This window comes from Dermochelys coriacea, chromosome 11 (genome assembly GCF_009764565.3).
Source record: "Dermochelys coriacea isolate rDerCor1 chromosome 11, rDerCor1.pri.v4, whole genome shotgun sequence".
Lineage (NCBI taxonomy): Eukaryota > Metazoa > Chordata > Testudines > Dermochelyidae > Dermochelys > Dermochelys coriacea.
Window position 1 is genome coordinate 12,741,884 of NC_050078.2, and position 19,056 is coordinate 12,760,939.

At 44.4% G+C, this 19,056-nt stretch overlaps 1 protein-coding gene across 10 annotated transcripts in view; it reads left to right on the plus strand.

Moving 5' to 3' along the window:
- KALRN (kalirin RhoGEF kinase) overlaps window positions 1-19,056 on the plus strand; it is a 777,539-nt gene that overhangs the window by 694,507 nt on the left and 63,976 nt on the right. For all 10 annotated transcript variants that reach the window (XM_038421355.2, XM_038421356.2, XM_038421358.2 and 7 more), the window contains 3 exons: window positions 8,857-8,923; window positions 10,224-10,327; window positions 17,936-18,005. In XM_038421355.2, the coding sequence (XP_038277283.1) occupies window positions 8,857-8,923; window positions 10,224-10,327; window positions 17,936-18,005 (241 nt within the window). The remainder of the gene's footprint in view (window positions 1-8,856; window positions 8,924-10,223; window positions 10,328-17,935; window positions 18,006-19,056) is intronic.

Below are 19,056 nucleotides of genomic sequence, written 5' to 3' on the forward strand. Positions count from 1 at the left end.
CAGTGCAGCAGCTATGGGGCTGGGGCCAGGGGAGAGGTGCCTTTCCCTGCCAGCAGCAGCTCTGGAACCCTCATCCCTCAGAATTCTCTATCCCTGGACCACTAGGGTACTAAATTCTGCTGGGCCAGAAAAGAAGGCCATCCTTACATGGTGGTAACTGCTACTGGCGTGGAAAATGTGCCAGTTGCAGTTTGTATCACCACACTAGCAGCAGCTCCAAGGCAGTGGCAGCTCTCCCTGTTGGCAGCTGTGCATGCCCCAATTTGCTCCTCTCCTCTCCAGGCCCCTGTGGCTGCATGCCTGAACAACCCTTTATAGCCTGCTGTGCGGCCGTGCAGGTTAGAGGGAACTTGGCTTATAATGTCATCATCATATCACTGTAAAAAAATATGGGCTGTGGTGTCCTATCCCTATTCCAACAGATATTGCTGAAGTGTTTCCACCAGATTAAAGGGGTATTTTCTGATTGCTGTGATACATGAGAGTAAATTTTGCAGGAGTTGTTAATATGTATGAATGCTTTGTTTGGTTTTTAAAGTGAGGGAACAGTCCACATCCACTTGACATTTCCCCCACCCTCCCTCCAATACCATGTAGAAGAAAATACCTTCTATGATGGAAAAATGCATGCAATATGCCTGTATTCCCCACAATTACATCATTGTAAATGACTTCATTTTTGCTAACCTACAGTAAACACAAGTAAAGGAACTTGTTCTCTGGCAGCATCTTTTTTTTTTAAATGTATAATTTGGAAGTAGTAATTACATGGTAAAACAATGGATATAAGCATCAAGTGACATTGAACACAAGTGTCTGTTTCAAATGATGGGGGTGGGGGGAAAAGCCAGGTGGTCTTCTATAGCTCTGAGTGAATGTAATTTTAAGCAGTGTAGATGCTGAGCTAAGCTCCTGAAGCAAGAGTAAATGTACCATTTTGCTTTGTATTTCTGCATTGGCAAAACTGATCCGGCACCTTTGTTCATCAGAGGTTGCTACAGTTCATCCTGAAGGATGCTTAAATTCTAGCCCTTAGACCTATGAACACTGGAGCACTGGCACCATTGGTGTTTTGTGATTTTTTTTTTTTGATCTCATGGACACTTAATGCCAGATTCTACCTCATATTAACATAAGTGTAGATGGAGAAGAGAAATGTTCTTGAGAGAACAGGGAGTGATTGTTCCCTCAACACCCAGCATTCCTGGATAGCAACAGGACAGGAGTCTTACCTAGTGGTAAGTGCAGGGTTCCCCTCTCAGTTAATCTGTTGGTATATCCATGCCAAGGGAGGTGTAGCATACTCCTTACAGGGACATGTAGGTCAGCCAGGGGAACTGAAGCATAGGGCATATGCTTGCCCAGGGACACATGCTGTTGCTTTGTAAAGGAGCAGCAGTTTGCCCAGCATGTATTTTACACAAGTATGGAACTTGGCAGAGTGGTTCTTGGAACTCATGAGCAGCTGGCATTTCCACTGCCACTCCATGGCTCCTGCCCAAAGGGGCTGGATTTTGCTGTTAAATAAACAAGAAGCTGCATGACCTCTTCTACAGAAAGTTTCCTCTCTGCTTTGCCTAAACGAGATGAATGAGTGCGACCAACACTGCCGTCACACTATGGCAACTTCCCTACGTCTCACAGGTGTTCTCACACATCACTATGGAATTGTCTTTAATGTTTCATCTTAGTTCATTATGTTTTTGTAGGCACGGAAGTTTTTCTACATGAAATGGCACATGGTGGCGTCATTGCTGTTTCATCTCGGTTTGTCTGTAGAGTTTAATCATACAGGATGATACCAATAACCATTCTCTGTTCTGAGACACGAGCTCAGAATGCCTTCACCCACCGGTTAAGTCTGGCTCACAGTATCCCTTCAGTTAGTGCTTAGTCTTATCAAATAATTTTGGGTTTTTTACCAGTCACCAAATGTCTTGTCTTCAGAATTCTCACTAGCCCATGTGATCTGTTTCCTCTTCAGAATGCCTCTTTTCTTTATCAGTCTTTACAAGGGCTTCCATATAGCACAGTATTGTCTACAGAGCTGTCATTTCAAGTGGGTCACTGTTGATTGATGTATACAATGTGACACCACGCATGAAAGCATTCCCCTATCTTGTTAGTCTCGTCATTGCATTATTGAATTTGAACTTGGATGGAGTTTAGTTCATAGCACTAAATGGTTTCTGTGTAACTGAGAGGGAGACTGTCTGTAGAAAGACAGGAAGAACTCTCTCAAAATTCTCATGTAGAGAACAGTACGTGACTAATCAGTTTGACTGATATGAATTTGTGTGCATTGAAGCTTCCTCTACCCAGGATTACTAGCTTTGAAATGAGCATAAAACCTTTGATTGCCACACATGCATTATTTACTATAAGATCAGTCCTTTGGAAAGGAAATGGGATTCATTCTCCTAGCATTGAATCTCAAGAAGTGAAATTTAAAGCCCAGTTCCTTTTAAGATAAAATAAATTAACTTTACTCATGGGAGGGCTCACTAGGGGAAGAAAATATTCATCTGCCACAAGCCTATAAAGTACTTGAACAGAGATTCCATGGCTACTGCTGTAGTATCTCTTCTATGCATCCTCTCGTGTGGAGTTGGGGGTCCTTTGGACAAGGGTCTAGTTCTTTTTGTGGTGCACATACCTTCTTAGATATGAATGCAACCAGCACATTGGAGCTGGAATGGTTTGTTTTTGTTGTGCAGCCATACCGCATTAGGTTTATGCACACACCCTGTGTCTCCTCATTACCCTTCCTGAGACTATATAAGGGCAGCACCACTCAGTCCCCTTCAGTTCCTTCTCACTGCCCATGGCGTGAGCTGGTGCTACCTGAGAAGTTTGCCTCATGTTTTTTTTTTTTCCTGCAGTTAGCGCTCTACCTTCCTTGTAAATAGTTATCTGCTGGGTACCAACTGCTAAGTGTGTGCATTTTATTTTAATGTTAGTTCAGTACTAGGCATTGGTGACATGCAGAGCTTTTGGGGCTTTAAGTACTACCCATCCTCCAATCCAGTGCAGGGCATGTTAGCAGTACCAATGCTGGTCCCAGCTAAGAAATAGAACACACCTTGGACCGGTACTTGGGACTGGCAAACACTATGCAGACTTCAGCTCAGTCCTCACTTCTGCTGCCTGTTTAGGATCCTACAGCCTCTTTACTGGAACATGTATCAGCATGGGCATCAACTACAGATTATTCCTCGGCACTGACTGTGAGATCTTTGGCATACGATGACAACAATCATCTCAGCATGTTTACGGTGCCAAAGACCAGGCCTGCTCCAGTACCTACCTTGGTGCCCACGTTGGGCTATGGAAGTTGGTCGCCCAGTAGTCTAATCAGGTTTGGCACTTCCAATTTCTATGGACTATTCATGTGATTTACGATCTGGTTTGGAGTCATCTAGCACTTCGACTAACTGTAATTAGGAGGGGACAGTGAAGTCCTCTAGGCCACCTCTATAAGGAGAGCATTGGTAGTAAGAGCATCTCAAAAAGTAGACAGATTGTCATGGCCTAGCACCTACTGGTCCCCATGTCTTCTGCTCTCCTGTAATGGCTGAATCCCTGGAGTGTTTGTTTCCCCCAGGCAGGGCTCACTGAACCTGTCAAGGGAAAGGTCACCAGGCCATCCAGCAAGGCAGCTTTCAGAACTGTCTAGGTTGAAAGCACATACAGATATTGTTCCCCTTGAGCAGCCAGTGCTATGAGGGCACCCATTGTAAGAGGAGCAAATTCCTTTTTCCTCCTCACTCATTTTCCCCCCCCCAGAGGATCACTTTGCTCCAGTTCACTTGTCCCTCTCCTCATAGGTGCCAACTTCCTCTGTTCCTTGGGGGTGCTCAATCCCCGCTCTGCCTCAGGCCCTGTTCCCACTCCACCCTGTCCCGCAAGCCCCACCTCACCCCATCTCTTCCTCTTCCTGCTCCTCCCCCTCGCCCTCAGCACCTCCTGCATGCCACTGGACTGCTGATCCACAGTGTGTAGGAGGTATGGGGAGGGAGGGGCAGGAGCTTATTGACAGGGCTGCTAGGGATGGAAGGCACTGATCCATGCGGCTGCCGGTGAGTGAGCACCCACTACCTTTTTTCTGTGGATGCTTCAGCCTTGAAGCACCCCTGGAGTCTGCACCTATGCCTTTCCTCACCTGAAAACTGGATGATGCCATATTCCTCTTCTTTGGTCCCTGAGGACTTAAAGCTCTCAAGACCTGCTGAGGAGAATGGAAGCAGTTTTAAGTATAAAGTCAAGCTTGTGCAAGAGAAACACTCACAGCTTATATTCATTCTCCAGTTATCTGCCCCTGGGGGGGTAGCCCTCTCGATTTAATGACAGTCTTCTAGATCTAGCAAAGACTTTATGGCACATGCCAGCTTTTTTTAGCTCCCAAAACTGAGCTCAGACACTTTATCGTATCCTGTCGCAAGACTTTGCGTGCTTTTTCTTTTCCTGCTCCAAATTCCTTGGTGGCTACAGCTGCCAATGAGATCATGTCCAGGAAGACTTAAATCAACCCCCAGTGAAAAAGGGCCAAATTGTTTGGGAGGAAAAATGTATTCCACATCCTCTCTCCAGATGCATATAGCAAACTAGCAGATACCATTAGCCAAATACAACTTTGTAAACAGGGATGCTATGTCTAGGTTTACTGACAAACTTCTGGAGGAATCACGGAAGGAGTTCAGAGCTTTCCTTGAAGGCTGCATCATAGGCAAAACATCCCCTCCAGTCTGTATTTGATGCACTGGACACTTTTTTTATAGGATAATGGCCTCTGCAATAGCAGTGAGGAAAACCTTATGGTTGCAGAACTCAGACATAGCCCCAGACACTCAGCAAACTATAAAGAATCTCCCATTTTGATGGATTGTTTTTTGTGTTTTCCGAGAAGACCAATTAGACCTCTACGTTCATTTAAGGACTCTCTGCGTACCCTTTTTGGACCCTTTTTGGCTCCTTAGGGGTCTATGCCTGAGCACCCAAGAGGTGTGAATACAGACCACATCAACAGCAGTATCGACACCAGTGTTATAGGCAGTTTATGTACCCATCAAGTTAGAACGAGTTTTCAAGACAGAAGTGCACATCACAGAAGAAGACCCTCAAGCTCCACAACACAGCCCACTCATCCTCAGTCATTCTTGGGATAAGCAGCCTATTTGACTTCTTCCTTGAGGACCGCAATACTGTAATCGGCAATCTTCCTATGATTTCCCCTCCTTCCATGTGTGGACGGATTGTCCCACTTCCTCAATGCTTGGGAAGCGATAACAATGGACGACTGGTGAGACTGAGAGATTCATCCAGTTCCTCTCCAATCACCCTTCCTACCCTGTCCCTTTTCAGGGACCAAACTCATGAGTCAGTGCTCTGTTAAGAAGTTCAGATTCTGCTCTCTATGGGCTATAGAAGAAGTTCCCACATCCACATCAGGGAAAGGGGTTTTACTTGTGATATCTTCTGATCCCTGAAGTCCAGAGTGGATCTCAGCTCTATACTGGATCCTTGAAATTTCCACAAGTTAATCAAGCACATAAGATTTTGCATGGTCCTTCTAGTGTCAATCACTCATGTCCATCTAGGACAGACTGGTTTGCTGCCCTTGATCTCCAGGATGCCTACTGTCTGTGACTTGGTAGAATTGTCACGGAGGTTCCAGAGATTTGCAGTAGCAGGTCAACACTATTGATACACAGTACTTCCCTTTGGCCTGTCATTCTTGTATGTATTCACCATGTTCCTGGTGGTGATAGACTGTTTGAGGAAGAGGGCGGAATTCACCTCTTCCCATATTTGGACAATTAGATGGTGCAGGGCAAATCCAAACAGCAAGTTGTCTACCATGTTCAGTTCATAGTCCATTTCTTGATTTCTCTGGGCCTCATGCTGCATAAAGGCAAATCCAGATTAGGGCCATATTTTCTATGGGGGGGACTACTTGATTCTACAAGCTCGATGGCATTCCTCCCTCACTATAGGTTTCAGGCCATTTGCCACCTGTTTGTCCCTCGGATCACATGGTCTGGACGTGTCTGTGACCACTGAGCCTTATGTGACCCAACGTATGCCGGCTGCATGTGTGCTCCCTTCAAACTTGGCTAAAGCTAGTCTATCAACTGAACAGACACCCTTAGACAAGCTGATCCAGGTACCTCCTGGTGCTCCTGTGTTCCCTGGAGTGGTGGATGAATCAAGTGGGTGGGGAGGGAGTACAGTGGGGGGAGGTACTTTCTCTCTTTTCCTCCTTCCATTCAAGACTGTCATTTGCCTCTTTCTGATAGGTTGAGGTGCATATCTAGAGTGGCTGGCTGCAAACCCATGTTTTATGGATGGAGCACGAAGTGACTCTTCATATCACTGTTCTCAGACTCTGGGAAATTTCACAGGGCTTGCCACACGCTTCTCCCTTGCATCAAGGGCTTGTCATTTTGGATACTACATGACGACACAACTGCAATGTACTATGTAAACTGACAGGGAGCGGCACAATCTGATCAGCTTTATCAGGAAGCTGTGGTTCTTTTTGCATCAGGAAAGGCATTCCTCTCATTGCCACTGACTTGGCTCCCAGATTTGGCTGCTATCCCCTCGGCAGGAGATCCTGCCTCAATCACAAGTGATTCCCTCGAACAATGTTTTCAAGGGCATTTTCCAAATGTGGGTGTTCCAAAAGTACTCTTGGTCACAATAAAGGACAACTAGAAATGGTGTCAGTTTTTTGTTCTCAAGTGGATCTCCGTTCAATCTCCTTATTCAATACCATTCTTAGATGGGGGACTGGAGTTAATGTATGCATTCCTCCCCATCCTACTCATCCCCCAGAATATACTCAAATAGAAAAAGGGTCATGACCAGCCTGGCATGATAAGAATCATGTTGGCAACACCGTGCTAGTTCTCTAATCTTCACAGCCTCTCAACTCTGCCCCTATTCATGGATCTGCTATCCCAGCAATATGGACAGATTTTTGCACCCAAATCCCAGCAATCTGCACTTCACAACATGGATGTTAGGTTTGTTTGGGTTTTTTTTTTCCACTTGACCTAATCACTTAAGTGGCAGTTCAAGAAATATTGCTTAATAGGAAACAATCCACTAGACCCACCAATGTGGCTAAATGGAAGCATTTTTTCTGTATAGTCCAATCTCCATGGAATACAACCACAGAGGCCAAGATTCAGGACATTCTGGAGTACCTGTTGCACCTCAAATCTTTGGGTCTTGCGCTAAGCAACCTGAGGTTTCACTTAGCAGTGATATCTGCTATCCAGCCCCCTATCCAGGTGACATCTCCTCCTCTCCAACTTTGGCTCCCAGCCCCATGATTTCTAGATTTATTTTTTTTAAGGGGTTGTTTGGCTCTTTTCCTCCTGTTAAAGATACAGTACTTCTTTGGGACCTCCAACATTGTTGGCTGTTTTCATGTGTTGTCCATTTGAGCTTTGGCAACCTGTTGTCCCCATCTGTCAGACATCTTTCCCAATGGCTATTATATTGGCCAGAAGAGTGGCAGGGCCTCCTTATGTGCCGCTTCTCTGCGCCAACCCCCCCACCCCCGCCAAGGATAAAGTAGCTTTGAGGCCACATCCAAAACATTTTATATGTAGCATTGACATGTCATTTAAACAAGACAATATACTTCCCAATTTTTTTCCTGAAGCTGCATTCAATGAACGTCTGCATATTCTAGATGTAAGGTGAATCTTGGTTTTCTATCTAGACAGAACCAAACACTTCAAGCTATTGCCTTGTCCTTTTTATTTCTTATGCTGACAGGATGAGAGGTCAAGCTGTTGCAGTGCATGTAATTTCCAGGTGGATTACTACTTCCAGTATTACAACTGCAGAAGGGGTAGTGAACGCTGGTCAACAATCACTGTCGGCCCACTCTACAGAGCTCGAGCTACTTCAGCGACTTTTCTAAACGATGTCCCAATACTGGACATTTGTAGGTCTATGTGGTTCTTTGTGTACGCCTTGACTCAGTCAGTACTATGTATTTACAGTTGTTTCAAGATCGGATGTTAACTTGAGGAAAGCTATATTGGTTTCTCTATCTAAATAATGACAAGTTTCAGAGTAGCAGCCGTGTTAGTCTGTATTCACAAAAAGAAAAGGAGTACTTGTGGCACCTTAGAGACTAACAAATTTATTAGAGCATAAGCTTTCGTGAGCTACAGCTCACTTCATCGGATGCATTCCGATGAAGTGAGCTGTAGCTCACGAAAGCTTATGCTCTAATAAATTTTAGTCTCTAAGGTGCCACAAGTACTCCTTTTCTTTGTCTATCTAAATAGACTCTGAGCCCCCTCCTGTGGGTACTGTTTTAGACACCTATGTAGAATACATATGTGCAACCTCTTCTTGAACAGCAGTTATTTTTGGTTTTTTTTTTTTTTTTTTGTTCTGTATAATCAGACCAACTGACTGCCTCTACCCCAGGATTAAAAAAAAAAAAAAAAAAAACCCTGGTGAGAGGGATTTCCACTACCTCTGGAACAGATGAAGAATGTTCTGAACTGACAGGATTAAGTTTTCATCAGACAATAACTATTGAGCCATGAAGTTATAGGTGCTGGAACTAGGAGTGCTGGGGGTATAGCAGCACCCCTTGGTTTAAAATAGTTTCCATTATGTACAGGGTTTACAGTTTAGTTCTATGGCTTTCAGCAATCCCACTATAAAAATTGTTCCAGAACCTATGCATGAAACTGAGTTGCGGGAGAATTAGGTCATGTGAACTGGAATAAGGATGTTGTCTTAGGTTAGAAACTGTGTGTGTGTGTGTGAGAGAGAGGCAGTAACTCGCATTGAGAAATGATGCAGCTGTGTTTTATCTAGGTTTGTCTTAAATGAGCTGGTGCAGACTGAGAGAGACTACGTCAAAGACTTGGGAATTGTGGTAGAGGTGAGTTTTTAAAAAGTCAATTTAATATCTTTAAACTCTGGCTATAATTGCTCAAATCAGCAAAAGGATGTCTTCCTAACTGGATACTGTGCTAAAAAGTGCCTAAAGTAAATGTTTCCAAATGCTAAATTTAAAACTTACAATGAAGTGTGCAAAGGCTTATCTTGGCTGACTTGTTTCTCTTGGGTTGTGATACATGTGATCCTTTCAGCTGTAGTAGTCTTCCAGGTGATAGCTAATAGTTTTCTTGCGCTTCTTGTATTCTACTGTTGCTATTAGACAGAGATCCTACCTGAAACTGGAACTGATTAATAATGGCACTCTCTTTATTTAGAGAAGGGCCCAAACCAAAGTTCCAAATTTGAACACCTCTTAAAAATTGGTATCTCGATCCAAACTTTGTCTCAGGCCCATATGTAGCAGCTGAGTTATTTGTTTGCAACACACTTTAGGATGAAAGGAACTATATACAAGTTATTCTTTTGTCCTGTGCTTTCAAAAGTGTCCATTAATTTTGGATGCTTCAATTTTTGAGTGCCCCATTGATAAGTAGATACCGACTGCTAGAGGTATTCAGCACATACAACACCAGTTGCTCCAAGGTGAGGACCAAAAAACAAAGGCATGAAAACTTGTGACCTCTTAGAAAATCTTTTGCTTTTTGCAAACTTATTAGCTCAGTGAGTACTGTCAACCAATTTAGTGGTGGCTTTCAAAGGCTTTCCAAGCTTTTAGAACTCGTGTTGTCTTACTCACATAATGAAAGTGTGAGGTAAACGTAAACCGACATTTGTAATGCTACAAAGACTCAAATGGAATGCTCAGAAGGCATGAGAAATCCTATTTGTGACTCTCTCTAAATTTACTATGTGATTTTGTGCACCCAAGAAGTACTCTTCATTTATCAAAAAAAAAAAAAAAGAACCTTATCTGTGCGGAGTTTAGCTTCTTGCACTTATCAGGGAATCCAAGAGTTTTGGACAAACCACTTATGTAACTTTTAATTGCACTTGTCGCTTTAGTGACATTACAATAGATTTGTACAAACCTTTATGAGAAATTACAGAATAAATCCCTTTAAAGCTTTTTCTTTTAAGCAAAGTGTGTAATTTAAAATATAAGATGGGTGTCTGGTTTTAAACTGCATAACATGTATTTTAAGTACCTGGCTTTCTTCTAAAGAAAGAGATTCTACCAGTCATGGCATGTAACTTGTGCTTGTCCTGAAAAACAATTATTTTATTATTCTATTTATTATTCAGCTGGGCCACTAGTTAATCACTGATCTTTCATACTACAGGGCTTCATGAAGAGAATAGAAGAAAAAGGGGTTACTGAAGATATGAAAGGGAAAGACAAGATTGTATTTGGCAATATCCACCAGATTTATGACTGGCACAAGGAGTAAGTTGGATTTTTAGGTATCTTTTTGACAACTGTACTACTCCAAAGGGAAGAATATTGGAAACCAGGGTGCCTGGGTTCTATACCTGTCTCTACTACCAAATTTACTTTGAATGGACTTTGTACAAGTCATTGAGGCCCAAACTTGCAAGCTTTGGGCCCCAAATAAAAATGGTATGATTTTCAGAGGTGCTGCAAAATACCCTCCACTCCCCTGGACTTCAGCAGGTACTAGCACTTCAGAAAACAATGGCAGCTTTTTATTTAGGTTATAAAATGTGGTTTTAATCCTGATGCTGGAGATTCCTGTCATTGACTCTTTGTCATTGGATGGTAGGTGTATAAAATAAAATGGGCACAAGGTAATTTTCACTCAAAGAATCTGACTGGGCTTAATTTAAGAGTGTCTGATACTGGGACTTGTGGATGCTCAATACCTCCGAAAATCAGCCCATGCGATGTCCCACTAAAACGAGATTCAGACTGGAATTCAGAAACAGGCTAACCTGGATATGGATGTGGAAGGAATGGTGCACATATGTGAAAAGGGAAAAGAGTACATGGAAAAGCTGCATCAGTTCGTTTTCTAATCTGATGTAGAAGTTGGGTCAAACACAAAGCTTTGGAATTCCTCCGGGTGGGGATGTGTTGCTGGACACTAGCCCCCAGAAATCTGCCCAAGATAAATGCTTATTTCAAGTCCCAGAAGTAGGTTATTTACAGTGTAACACTGTGAGCAGCATCTTGCTTTTAACCTTGAGCATGATATTGCTGCTTTTTAACCATATGAGAACAATAGTCTCATTGACTCTGAAGTGCATTTCAACTCTGACATTCATAAACATTCAGCAGCTACAGCTCACTGCTGCAGAGCTTGCCTTAACTGAATTGAGTTTCAACAAACTCTTTTAATTAAATGTTGCAAGGTGCCTGATTAGAATATTGAATTCAGACATTTATTCCTCAAGTGTTATCCCAACTTCCTAAATAAGATCAGATTTCCTCTAGATCTTCTGTATTGTTAATGAAAGTCCCATATTGACGCAAATGGACTTAGAGTTAATGCTATCTTGTGTCGGTCTCGCAGGGCAGGGATATGCTCTTCAAAATTCCATTACAATAAGAAATCAATAGAACTATAGATATACTAGAAATCATTAACAGAAATCTCTACATCTTTTAACACAGGGGTGGGCAAACTATGGCCCGTGGGCCAGATCCGGCCCATCCGGGCTTTCAGTCTGGCCCATGGGATTGCCAGCCCCATGATGCAGCAGGGCTAAGGCAGGCTCCCTGGTCCCGTGCCGCTCCTGGAAGCGGCTGGCACCATGTTCCTGTGGCCCCTGGAGGAGGGGGGCAGAGAGCTTCATGCTCTGCCCTCGCTTGCAGGCACCATCCTCCAACTCCCCCCATTGGCCAGGAATGGGGAACTGCAGACAATGGCAGCTTCAGGGGTGGTACCTCCAGGCTAGGGCAGTGCATGGCTTCTCTCCCCACCCCAGCCCCAGGAGCCACTGACAGACATGCTAGCCACTTCCGGGAGCAGCGCGTGGCCAGGGTAGACAGGGAGCCTGCTGCGTGCCACTGCCACCCCAGAGCCATTCGAGATAAGTGGTGCCTGGCCAGAGCCCGAACCCCTCCTGCCCTGAGCCCCCTAACCCCCTGACTTGGCCCCTGCCGCACCTCTCCTGCACCCCAAACTTCTGCTCTGAGCCCCCTGCACATTGCACCCCAACCCCCTGCCCCAAGCCTCCATTCATGGCCCTGCATACAATTTCCCCATCCAGATGTAGCCCTTTGGCCAAAAAGTTTGCCCACCTCTGTTTTAACATCTGCACTCTTTCTGTGGGATTGGAGAAAATATGTATAAACTCTAGTAAAACCAACTTATAAATGGCTATAAGTCTCTTCGGCTATAGACCTCCATCAGGCTGAGTTTGTGCAGTGTCGTTGCTCCTCACCAGTTCTACTGTTGATACTATTAATATTTTTATTACCATAAACCCTAGAGACCCTAGTCATAGGCCGGGATCACATTGTTTTAGGCCTTCTCTTCATGCTGCTGCTTTTGCTGTTTAAACACTTGCACAATATCTAGTGGTGGTGATTCTCCTCTAGCTGAGGGCAGCGGAAGGGAGGGTTGAGGATCAAACTCCTGACCTCTGCTTTTTAAAAACCCTATTAGTTGGAACTTCAATCTGCAAGACTTCTCACCAAAGTGTTTCTTTTCATGCACAGCTCTCTGAAGTAAATCTTCCTTTGTAGGTCCAGGACCTGCTTACTCCAGACAATGCTTCTCCTCATGCCAGGCATCTGCAGTTATGATCCATGAAGGCATTTGAGCTGGAAATTGCTCAGCATAAAAGACTTGCTGGGAAAGGAGGCTCTACCTCCTTTAGTGGCTGTTTAAAAACTGTAGAGATATCTAGATATAAAGATATAAAGCACCTAAACAAAGCTCATTTTTAGGCATCTAAATAAAATTCCTTAAAAGAGATTTAAGCTAGAGGTCTCCAAAGGTGCAGGCCAAGGTAAATATTGGTTTGTCATATACTTAGACACCGATAACTTTTGACCAGTTCTAATTAGTTTGTAGTCAAAATGTTTAGTGACTAAACATAGCCTTAGACAAAAAATGAGATTTTCTACAGAAGTTTTCATTTTGGTCAAAACTCTTCATGGTTTTGTCCAACTGTACCTTTTTGAATTTCAATTTTTAGTTTTCTGAAGCTGTTTTTGGTAAATGGGTTTTTTTTAATGTTGGGAGTTTTAAATAACTCCAAACTTCTGCAGAGTGTCTCTTGGCATTTTTCAACCATCTCTAATGAATACCACAGAACAGAGTAAAAGTGAACACTTAAAATCCAAGAACTGATTTCCCTGATTTTTTTTTCCTCCCCCCACATCCCAACAATGTTTTGATAGGTGCAACATGCATGTAAAGGAAAAAGCCAGGTTTCCCTCTCTCGTTCAGTTGTGGAATTTTCTAGCTAGGATTGGATAATAGTGGGTGTAATGATGCTGGTTCTGGTGGGGTCCAACTGAGCTTGCCAATTCAGGACAAATTGCCTAGAGCAGGGCAGTTACAGCCCTAGGCTGGAGTTCCTTTACTATTAAGGCAAACCAAACCAGTCAAACAGAGAGGACTTTGGTTTTACCCCACTGGCTAACCACAAGTCACACAAGCAATTCCCTTAGGGTATGTCTACACTACAAAATTGGGTCGATATTATAGAAGTCCAATTTTAGAAATCTATTTTATACAGTCGATTGCATATGTCCACACTAAGCGCAGTAAGTTGGTGGAGTGCATCCTCACTACTGTGGCTAGCATCGACTTGCGGAGCGGTGCATTGTGGGTAGTTATCTGACAGTTCCCAGTCTCCGCCACCCATTGGAATTCTGGGTTAAGCACCCAATGCCTGGGGCAAAAACATTGTCGCGGGTGGTTTAGAGTACATGTCGTCAGTTGCCCCTCCCTCTATGAAAGCAACAGCAGACAATAGTTTTGCGCCTTTTTTCTGCACAGACACCATACCACGGCAAGCGTGCAGCCCGCTCAGCTCAGCTCACAGACACCGCCGCTGTTGTGTCCTGGGTGCTGCTGGCAGCAGACAGTGCAGTAGGACTGCTAACAGTTGTCGCCCACTGCTTCCACTGCAACTCTGCTCTGCCGCTATTGTCTCAATAGCGAATTTCTCCATGTTGTCTGTCATGGGCTCCTGGATATGTGTGTTCTTTCTCAGGAAATGTGCGCTGTGCAAATCATCATCCTCCACTGCTTCTGCTGCAGCTCCGCTCTCATGAATCCGCTTCGCAGGTCCTCTCATCGTTCTCTATAAATATCTATTCTCGTGGCATCCGTTATCAGCCACCACTTCCTCTGCAACTCTGCTCTCCTGCATACACCATACCACGGCAATCATGGAGCCCGCTCAGATCACTGCAGCAGTTATGAGCATTGTAAACACCTTGTGTGTTATCCTGCAGTATGTGGAGAACCAGAACCTGCAAAAGCTGGCAAGGAGGTGACAGCAGCACTGTGACGAGAATGATGAGGACATGGACACAGATTTCTCTCAAAGCCCAGGCCCTGGCAATTTGGACATCCTGATGGCAATGGGGCAGGCTCGTGCCATGGAACGCTGATTCTGGGCCTGGGAAACGAGCACAGAGTGGTGGGACCGCACAGTGTTCCAGGTCTGGGATGATTCCCAGTGGCTGCAAAACTTTCGCATGCATAAGGGCACTTCCATGGAACTTTGACTTGCTTTCCCCTGCCCTGAAGCGCAAGAATACCAAGATGAGAGCAGCCCTCACAGTTCGGAAGTGAGTGGCAATAGCCCTCTGGAAGCTTGCAACACCAGACAGCTACCGGTTAGTCAGGAATCAATTTGAAGTGGGCAAATCTACTGTGGGGGCTGCTATGATCAGGATCCAGTTAGGATTCCCTAACTGTGGTGGGGCAATAGACAGAACACATCCCTATCTTGGGACTGGACCACCTTGGCAGCCAGTACATAAACTGCAAGAGGTACTTTTTCAATGGTGCTGCAAGCACTGGTGTATCACAAGGGACGTTTCAACAACTACAACATGGGATGGCCAGGAAAGGTACATGAGGCTCATGTCTTCAGGAACTCTGGTGTTTGAACAGCTGCAGGAAGGGACTTACTCCCCAGACCAGAAAATAACTATTGGGGATGTTGAAATGCCTATAGTTATCCTTGGGGACCCAGCCTACCTCTTAATACCATGGTTCATGAAGCCATACACAGGCACTGGACAGTCAGGAGCTGTTCAACTATAGGCTGAGCAAGTGCAGAATGGTGGTAGAATGTGCATTTGGATGTTTAAAAGCACACTGGCGCAGTTTACTGACTCGGTTAGACCTTAGCGAAACCGATATTCCTATTGCTGCCTGCTGTGCGCTCCACAATATCTGTGCGAGTAAGGGGGAGACGTTTATGGCAGGGTGGGAGGTAGTGGCAAATTGCCTGGCCACTGATTATGCGCAGTCAGACACCAGGGTAATTAGAGTACAGCAGGGTGTGCTGCACATCAGAGAAGCTTTGAAAACCAGTTTCATGACTGGCCAGGCGTTCATTTTCTGCTTTCCTGGTCTCTGACATTGTTTTGCCTCCATGCATTCTGCTGAGTTCTTTCAGTGCAGGAGGACTCCATGAACTCAGAACATTTCATCGAGTGCATGGAGGTTTTTTTGGTTTTTTTGTATGTTTTTTGCAGACTTGTCTGTGCTAGCCTCTGGGATGGAGATGATAGGAGCGTTGAAACATTTGCAGTTGCGGGGGGGGAACGGAGAATAGTATTTAAAAAGACATTTTAGAGAACAATGGGTAGACTCTCTTTAACGTTACATAGCACACATGCTTTTGGTACAAGGTCATATTTTTGCCTCTTATATTGAGGGCCTGCTGGTTTGGTTTGAGAGATCACACACGCAGGGCCCGGCAACAGAATTCGGCTTGCAGGCAGCTGTGGTAAGCCAGAGTCTTTTTTGGCTTCAACCTTCATAACGTGTGGGAATGGTTTCAAGCACCCTCCTTTCCCATACCAAGCACCTGTTGGGTTGGCCATTTAAAAGGAGGGGCTGTACTGGCCACAAATGCATCCCAAGTCTTCAGGGCAAATTAATCATTTTAAATGTGCTTTCTTTTAAACCATGTATTATATTTACAAAAGTACACTCACCAGAGGTGCCTTCTCCAGGTTCATGGTCCAGGAGCCTGCCTTGGGAGGGTATTGGCTTCCGGGTGATAAACAGTTTCTGGCTGTCGGGGAGAATGGTTTCTCCTCTTGCCTGCTGTGCGCTATCCACTGCCGCCGCCGCCGCCGCCGCCTCCTCCTCCTCCTCCTCATCTTTCTCAGGCCCCAAATCCTCATGCCTGTTGCATGAGACTCCCCTCTTGCAGGTGTCGACAGACAGGGTGGGGTAGTAGTAGCCCACCCCCCAGAATTGCATGCAGCTAATCATAGAAGCAGCATGTCTGGAGCTCTGACCCAGAGCGGCCATTTGCGTCTTTGATTTTTTTGGTAGGGTTGCCTGAGCTCCTTAATTTTCATGTGGCACTACTGTTGGTCCCTGTTGTAGCCTCTGTCCATCACACCCTTGGAGATTTTTGCAAATATTTTGGCATTTCATCTTTTGGAACAGATTTCTGATAGCATGGATTCATCTCCCCATACAGCGATCAGATCTAGTACCTCCCGTTCAGTCCATGCTGGAGCTCTTTTGCAGTTCTGGGACTGCATGGTCACCTGTGCTGATGAGCTCGCCATGCTGGCCAAACAGGAAATGAAATTCAAATGTTCCCAGGGCTTTTCCTGTGTACCTGGCTAGTGCATCTGAGTTGAAAGTGCTGTTCAGAGCAGTCACAATGGAGCACTCTGGGATAGCTCCTGGAGGCCAATACCATCGAATTGCGTCCACACTACCCCAATTCAACCTGGCAATGTCGATTTCAGTGCTAATCTCCTTGTCAGGGAAGGGTACAGAAATCTATTCTAAGAGCCCTTTAAGGTGACAAAAATGGCTTTGTCATGTGGACGGGTGAAGGGTTAAATCGATCCAACACTGCTAAATTTGACCTAAACTTGTAGTGTAGACCAACGCTCCAGTTTCCCAGTATTACCACCAGGGCCACTCGTTATGGGGATGAATGATTATGAAAACCAATACCCATGTAAAAGAGAAAAGTTTCTCCTGATCACAAAGGACCAAACCCTGGACCAGGTCAAGATACAAGTTAGATCTTGCCCACAAATCATGTTGTTGCCAATCTTTTTAGAATCTAAAATCTTAAGGTTTATAAATAAAAAGAAAAAGATATAGATGAGAGATAGAATTGGTTAAACAGAATCAATTACATACAGTAATGGCAAAGTTCTTGGTTCAGGCTTGTAGCAGTGATGGAATAAGTTGCAGGTTCAAATAAAGTCTCTGGAGTACATCCACAGTCTGGGATGGGTCAGAGCTTCAGTTTCTAACAAAAACCCTCCAGAGGTATGAAGCAAGATTGAAGACAAGATGGAGATGAGGCAGCTGCCTTTTATAGTCTCTTCCAGATGTAAGAACACCTCTTCGTTCTTACTCTGGAAAACTACAGCAAAATGAACTTAGGCATCACATAGGCAGGTCACATGACCATGCATGACTCAGTTGTTTATGGGTGGCAGCCATTGCTCATATGCTACCTTGAATGTTCCCAGGAAGACTACTTATGTGGATTGGAGTTTTCCAAGATCCATTGTCAGTTAAGTGTTTGAGCACTTAATTTGCACATTCCTTTCTCAAGAAGCTGACCAAATGCTTTACTAAGGCTACTTTAGAATCAAAACACACTGATATATTCATAACTTTTACTACAGAAATGATACACACATACAGATAGCATAAACATACCCAGCAAATCATAACCTTCCTATAGACACCTCACATGACAACCTTTGTACAAAATTTGCTGCAAATATAGAATAGTCATCTATAGTTACAGAATATGTCAATAACGTCATGGGGGGGGGAAGGTGTGGTGGGGGTAAGAAGGGGAAACTATTCTGGATTGCTGATTTTTCTTTTTTTACTTTCAGTTTTTTCCTGGCTGAACTGGAAAAATGTCTCCAGGAACATGAGCGTTTAGCACAGCTTTTTATCAAACACGTGAGTGTTTCTATGTTCTTGGAAAGTCTCTTCCTTCTAAATTCAGTTTGACCATGTTGAATTGCTATGCTCATGTATTAACACTTTTAATCCAGATATAAAATAAGGCTTACACTTTTGTTTCCTCAGCTACTGAATGGCTGGGTTTCCCTAAATCATAAAAACCAGAGGCCCCCCCTTCTCCCCTCCTCCCCCATTTGCTACTTGGATCAGTGGGACTGAGCGTGTATATAGCTCAGATACTCTGCTTACTTTCTTCAGACTTGAGGGAAGAGCTCTGTGAAGCTTGTCCCTTGAGCCATCAGAAGCTAGTCCAATAAAAGATATGCATCACCTTCCTTGTACCTTGTATCCTGGGACCAACAATCTGAACATGTACACGTGAAATTAAGATTTGAAAGCAATTTACTTATTTCCTGGCTAGGAGGCTTTAGCTTTTTAAAAGCACAAAATGGGAGGCACTAAAACTTGAGTACATATTGATGTAATCATTTATTTATTTTTGACTGAAGTGCAGAGAGCAAAAACACATTTTTCCACGAATATTTCTCATTTGGTTATCAACACTGTATTTTTTCTGCTAGGAATACTTTGTATTGTGCAAGACTGAAATAACATTGGTACATGGCATGCTGTGTACTCTGAAGATCATGTGTTTAAGAATAGTTCTTATCATTAAATTTACAATTTATCATTGGTTGCCATAATGTTTAAAACAGGGGTGGGCAAACTTTTTGGCCTGAGGGCCACATCTAGGAACAGAAATTGTATAGTGGTCCATGAATGCTCATAAAATTGGAGTTGGGGTGGGGGCTCTGGGATGGGGCCAGAAATGACTAGTTCAGGGTGTGGGAGGGAGCTTCAGGGTGGGGCACAGGGGGTAGAGGGAGGGCTCCAGATGGGGGTGTGGGCTCTGGGGTGTGGAGTTTGGGGTGTAGAAAAGTGCTCTGGGCTGGGACCGAGGGGTTTGGAGGGTGGGAGGGGGATCAGGGCTGGGGCAGGGGGTTGGGGTGTGGGAAGGGGTGTAGGTTCTGGGGTGGGGCTGCAGATG